Raw genomic sequence first — 6,419 nt, 5'->3', positions numbered from 1 at the left:
GCACAGGTTTAGGAGAACAAATATGTAGAGGGAGGTACCAGAGGGTTTTTGCTGGGCATTCCTAGATAGGGGAGAACTCAAAACATATACACCCATGGCCCTTCTTTTAAACAAATTACTTGAAAACATATTCCAGCTAAGTAAGAATCATATAAAAATTAACTTCAGAATTGTGATAGAATTAGTGATCATTCCTTACTCAATTGGAATGAACACAAACTCGTAAATTAAGTGAATTATGCAACCTGGGCTGAAACTCTGCTCCACATGCCTTTTCCTCAGCTGCTGCTCTCCCGAGTTCCTCTCTTGCCTTCATGCATGAAAGTCAGCTTGACGGGGCGTACAGTTCTTGTCAGACTTTCTGTGGAAAGCCTATTGACACTGTTGTCTTCTGGCATGATAGCAGAAGTCTGAGGCCAGCCTGATTTTTATTCCCTTGCAGGTTTTATTTTTTTGCTTTGAAGCTTGTGTGTTTATTCCTGTATCTTTAGTGTCAGTGGCTTTTGTCTGAACAAAACTGAATCAGTGTATCTCCCTACCCAAGTTTTTTTTATTGTTTTTTTTATCCTCACTCAAGGGTATTTTTTGAAAGAGAGAGAAAAAAAATCCAGCAATGCCTTCTGTACATGCCCTGACCTGGGATCCAAACCCTAGGTTTGTTCTCTAACCAGGAGTTGAACCCACGCTTTTTAGTATATGGGACGACACTCCAACCAAGTGAGCAACCTAACCAGAGCTTTTTTAAAAAATGTATTTTTATTGATTTCAGAGAGGAAGGGAGAGAGAGATGGAAATATCAATGATGAGAGAGAGTCATTGATCAGCTGCCTCCTGCACGCCCCTACTGGGAATCGAGCCCACAGCCCAGGCATGTGCCTTTGACCGGAATCAAACCCAGGACCCTTCAGTCTGCAGGCTGACGCTCTATCCACTGAGCCAAATTGGCTAGGGCTTAATCAATTTGAGAAAGTATCTGTTTTTAATTTTTTTTCTCAAAAATCCTTTTGTCTTAATATTCCTCTCATCTTTTCCCTTCCCGCTAGGAAAACTTCTCAAATTTAACCTCCACATGACAAGCTTGATTTTTTTAGTGCCATTCTGCTGTTCGCTATTTCTAACTAAATTTTTCCATTTCACTTATTTTCTTGACTTACTCTCAACCACTTTCCATTTCCTCTCATTTTAGCTTAATTTCATTGTCTTCCTTTTCATAGAAACCATGTTTTCTTACATCCTTTTAAAGATATTGAAAGTTCCCTGCATTCTAGTCTGATTTCCAAAGTAGAGTCCACCCAGTGTACTATGCTTTTAGTTTGGTTTTGAGCCCTCCCACTGGATCAGGGGGGCAGTGGCCAGTATTTGCCAGCAGACCTGGCAGTGCTGCCCTTGGCCTTTTGCTCCCTTCATTTGGATGCCAGCGATAGCCCCTTCTCAACGCCCCTGGGGGAAAGATACATCTGTTCCGTATCATGTCCAGTGCCCTGAGCGTAGCTATCTTTTGAATGCAGCTGGCCTCTCTCCTAACAGGCTCTACAAATGCCCCACTCCTAGGGTTCTTTTCTCTGTCTCTCAGGAACAAACAAAAATATGAAATCCATTTTTATAACCCCAATCGATACTTACAAATCGCTTGTTCAGTGTGTACAGTATCAACAGTGTGCCCAAAGGTGTTATTTAATTGTTCTGAGGTAACTTCAGTTTATTTTTTCATCTTAAAATGTTTTTCACAAATGGTTCTGGGTTTTCTTAATATTTCTCAAGTGGGAAAATTTGTGGGTAGATAGGTCAAAAGGGTTCATAGTGTTTCAGGCCAAAAAAAATTTTTTTTGAAAAGCAAATGCAGAATTTAAGAACCCCCCATAAAACTGTAAAAATGTGCTCCATGCTTTTTTCTTTGAAAGCAGGTGTGTATGGGCAGCAGTCAAGACTTTAGCAAACTTCACTGTGTGAAATTCTAGACTTAAAGGGGGTCTGGCTCTGCCAGTTTTCCAGCTAGGAGTGTGGCACTCCTAACCTTTTGGCAGTTCCATTTCCCTGTATATAAAATGGAAATCATACCTGCCCTTCCACCGTGTGGTGAGGATCAAGTAAGGTCTTATTAGGAAAAGACATTTTTAAATGTCTAGAACCCTGAAACTAAATCCTGAGGTGCAATATTGAACATTTCCCTGTTGACATCTAAAAATGGTTACAGCTTGCAATCTCCTTTAACAGTTCCCACCCCACCTCATTTCCACATCACAGAACAGCTCCTGCTCTGAGATAAAGGAGTGAACATATTTCTTACTCATGAAAACTCTTTTAAATCCAATTTAAGGGACCTGCGTCAGTTTCAAATAACAGTAGGTATTACTGAACCACTGACAAGTAGATTTTGTGATTTAGCACTTAACCTGCAAAACACCTAACCAAGTTAAAAACTAAGTAGTGTGTCTTAAAGGAAAGAAGGCTGTTCAGTGTACCACAGGGTCCTGAATCAGAAGACTTAGAGCTAAAATTTTTAAATAGCATGTGATGAATCATATTTAAAGCATTGCTTGTAAAATAGCTGCACCAACATTCCTGACCTATACAGCTCAAAGTTGTGAGGCTACTATGACACAGTGTGCTAAGGGTTCTTTTAAAAGCTGTAAAGTGCTACACAACTGTATGATATTTTAGTAATTGATAAAAATGATAACAGGTAATCAATTTTTTTTACATTTTAAAAGGACTTATTTTTTTATTGATTGATTTTTAGAGAGAGGAGAAACATTGATTTTTTTTTTTCCTACTCGTTTATGCATTCATTGGTTGATTCTGGTAAGTGTCCTGACTTGGGATTGAACCCTGAAACCTTGGATATCTAGACAATGCTCTGAGTCACCTGGCCAGGGCCTTTTGTAGGGGGGTTTTTTGTGTTTGTTTGTTTTACATTTTTATTAACTTCAGTTTTTCACAGCAAAATTGAGCAGAAAGTACAGTTTCCATAAGCCTGGACAAGCCAAACTTCCCCACTATCTACATTCTGCACCAGGGTAGGACATTTGTTACAATCCAAGAACCTACTAGTACAGGGGCACACCATTATCACCCAAAATGCATAGGTTACATTGGAATTCATTTTTGGTGTGGTACATTCGATGGATTTAGACAAATATATAATGGCATGCATCCACCATTGTAGTGTCACACAGAATGGTTTCGAAATACAGGCATCTTTAAATATCCATTATTAATTAGCAACTTTTACTGGGCACTGCAATGTGCCATGCACACCTCTAAGGGTTTTTCTTTTGATCTTCACAATACCTGTAGGAGGAAAGACATGAGAAGTAAAATACCTTGTTCCTAAATCACCCAACTACTATCACACCACACTTCTGTCTCCCAATCCCAGTTTCTTCTAAATTTTGGAGGTTAGGGAAAAAATAACTTACACTCTTATTGTCAGTGCAATTGCATTTCAGTACCAGGGAGAGGGAACTATTTAACAGGATTTCTAACCATTCCTGTAGGCCCTGGAGCAGTGGTTCTCAACCTGTGGGTCATGACCGCTTTGGGGGTTGAATGACCCTTTCACAGGGGTCGCCTAAGACCATCGGAAAACACATATATAATTACATACTGTTTTTGTGATTAATCACTATGCTTTAATTATGTTCCATTTGTAACAATGAAATTGGGGGTCACCACAACATGAACTGTACTAAAGGGTCGCGGCATTAGGAAGGTTGAGAACCATTGCTCTAGAACAAGCCACGTAGGTTTATTTCAATAGAGACATGCTGAATACAAAGGGCTGAAATAAATGAGTAATCATTAACATAAAATAATAGAACATTTTAATAAAAATTAATATTTTTTCTTGAACATTAACTTACCAGACACAGCATTACTACATAAATTAATAAACGTAAATAAACCTATTTTTCTTGTTGTTTAAACGTGAAATATTTCCTGTTGCACACACCAAACAAGCCAGTCCAAGACTAATGACGTGGCAGTTGGCTACTAAATATTCACTGCTAGTATTAGCAGAGAGAAATGGTGTGCCTGCACATAAGGCACGTAAAGGAAATGAATGCAACACAATTATAGTAATCAGTCATTAGCAAACATTGTAGTTCATTATTAATAACTAGAGGCCTGGTGCATGAATTTGTGCATGGGTGGGGTCCGGCCAGCCCACCCCAACGGGGGCCAATCAGGTTGGGCCAGCAGGGGGGGGCCACCCTCCCAATTGGGCCGGTTGGCTGGCCGCAGTGCACATCATAGTGACTAGTCATTCCGGCGTTCTAGTCACTTGGCTTTGATATAGAGAGAGAGGCCTTCGTGCTGCCAGCGAGAGCCTTCCTTCATACCATACCACCCCCTGGTGATCAGCCCACATCATAGTGAATGATAGAACTCCTGAGAGGACAATTTGCATATTAGGCTTTTATATATATAGATTATGTATAACAGGCAATGAGAGGAGATTAAAAATGGCAGCAGAGTAAGTGGATATATCATGGACATGCTCCCATGGAAAACTCGCAGGAGAGAATCCAAGGACCAAAAGTAGAGACCGCATAGAGACTGATAGGAGGGAGGGGAGGAGACTTGAAAGACCTGGCCGGGCACCCACAGACAGCAACTGAAGTTCCAAAGAGATATCTCAGATGTAGGGGGTTGCCACTGAGAACTCTGGGATCTAATCCCCAAGCTGGGCCCCCAGAGAGCACCAAACCTGAGGAGGGTACCCACATAACATCTGGCTGTGAAAAGCAGCAGGGTGCTATCTGCCAGGAAGTAACAGCTGAAAACAGGCATCCCCTGAAAGGACCAACACACTAAATTCCCTGTGGAGCCACCCACCTTGTGCTCGGCAGAGGGAGGGTGAAGTGGACTGGAGCTGTGAGAGCAGAAGCCAGGATTGGGGACTCGGGGGATAGAGCTCAGAAAGCAGACACCCCAAGTTTCCTGGGCTGAGTCATTCCCTCACACAGCGGAGGACATCTTTCCCACATAGACATCTGTCTGCCTTGCCTGGGGGGAAAACAGTCTACACACCCTATTGGATAACACCTTGCCCTGAGGCCACTTAAGAGATTAAAACTAAGAATTAATCTCCAGCAAAAGAAACGGCCCCACCCTATTGAAAATAACTTTCACCACACCTGGGGGGCATTTCAAGTTAGAATCCTATCAGTCTGTAGACAGAGGCTATTGATGAAGGCTTTGAGTCTATGCCTGACCTAATTAGTCAGAAACAGCCTTTAACATTGTCCTGCACTAGAGATTGAGAGGTGTAAAGGATCTACCTAATACATAGTCATAAACCCAAAAAGAAAGCCAAAATGAGGAGACAAAGAAACAACCCCCAAATGAAAGAACTAGAGAATTCTCCAGAAGAGATAAATGAAGCAGAAATAAGAAATTTGTCTGAATCAGAGTTCAGAGTAATAATAGTAAAAATGCTCAACAGCATAAAAAAAGATATAGTAACTACGAAAAAAGAAGTCTGAAATAAAGAATGACATAACACAAATAAAGAACACATTGGAAGGAATACATAGCAGAATAATTAAGAGGATATTATAAAAATTAAGTTATGAAATTTTTATTAAAACGTTTCTTACATACCCATACCATTATATTGGCTAGGCCACTAAAATATTCGTCGTGGGCCAGCAGGCCACAAGTTTGCTAAGCTTGAATTAGAGCATTAAAGATAAACTAGGCTGCAAACACACTGCCCCGATTGGTTCTTTCCACATCAAAACCATGAGCAACACTATCCTCCCAGCACCACTCCTTTTCCCCTGTACTTCTAGTACTTCCGTGAGAAATGGCCGCCTATCCTGATGTTCTCCCATCGGCTAACCCTTCTGCACGTCTGTCCTCCAGGATCTCTCATTCTTCCTGGGCCCTCCGTTTACCAGGCTTCCTATTAGTGCCTGGTGCTCAGCCGGAATATTTGCTGAATTAACTGGCAGCATGAAAAGGCAGGGCCCCTAAGCAGCCGCGGTAAGGTCTGACACTTAAATGCTCATCCACAGAGCTGCCCAGTCACGTTTTAGGATACGGCAGTGTTTTCCAAAATCACCACCTAAAGCGAAGATTGCATTAGCTCCATCCTTCACCACCCCAGGCTGTCGAGCACGCATGCTCGGGGGCTCTTTATTTATCCCACGACTCTGCGGTAATTCTAGCTCCAAAAGAACAAGACATTCTTTCAAGTGAAGAAACATCTGGTCCAGCTGGACCGAAAAAGAAGACTGAAGCGTCTGGAGCCGTTTGGGCCTCGGAACCATCCTGCCTGGAGAGAGAGCACCAGCTCCAGAGCTACATCAGGGCGCCGGGCCGGCCAGGATGTCGGCTTCGTTAGTCCGGGCCACCGTCCGGGCTGTGAGCAAGAGGAAGCTGCAGGCCACCCGGGCCGCCCTCACCCTGGT

General features: G+C 42.2%; 1 protein-coding gene across 1 annotated transcript in view; it reads left to right on the top strand.

Moving 5' to 3' along the window:
- Positions 1 to 6,298: 6,298 nt before the first annotated feature.
- Positions 6,299 to 6,419, top strand: part of ISCA1 (iron-sulfur cluster assembly 1) — an 11,594-nt gene continuing 11,473 nt past the window's right edge. The window contains exon 1 of the mRNA XM_006759489.2: positions 6,299 to 6,417. Within this exon, the coding sequence (XP_006759552.1) occupies positions 6,337 to 6,417 (81 nt within the window). The 5' untranslated portion in view covers positions 6,299 to 6,336. The remainder of the gene's footprint in view (positions 6,418 to 6,419) is intronic.

This window comes from Myotis davidii, unplaced genomic scaffold (assembly GCF_000327345.1).
Source record: "Myotis davidii unplaced genomic scaffold, ASM32734v1 scaffold556, whole genome shotgun sequence".
Taxonomy (NCBI): Eukaryota; Metazoa; Chordata; class Mammalia; order Chiroptera; family Vespertilionidae; genus Myotis; species Myotis davidii.
The sequence above is the reverse complement of the archived record's forward strand: the minus strand, read 5'-3'. Positions and strand labels throughout refer to the sequence as shown.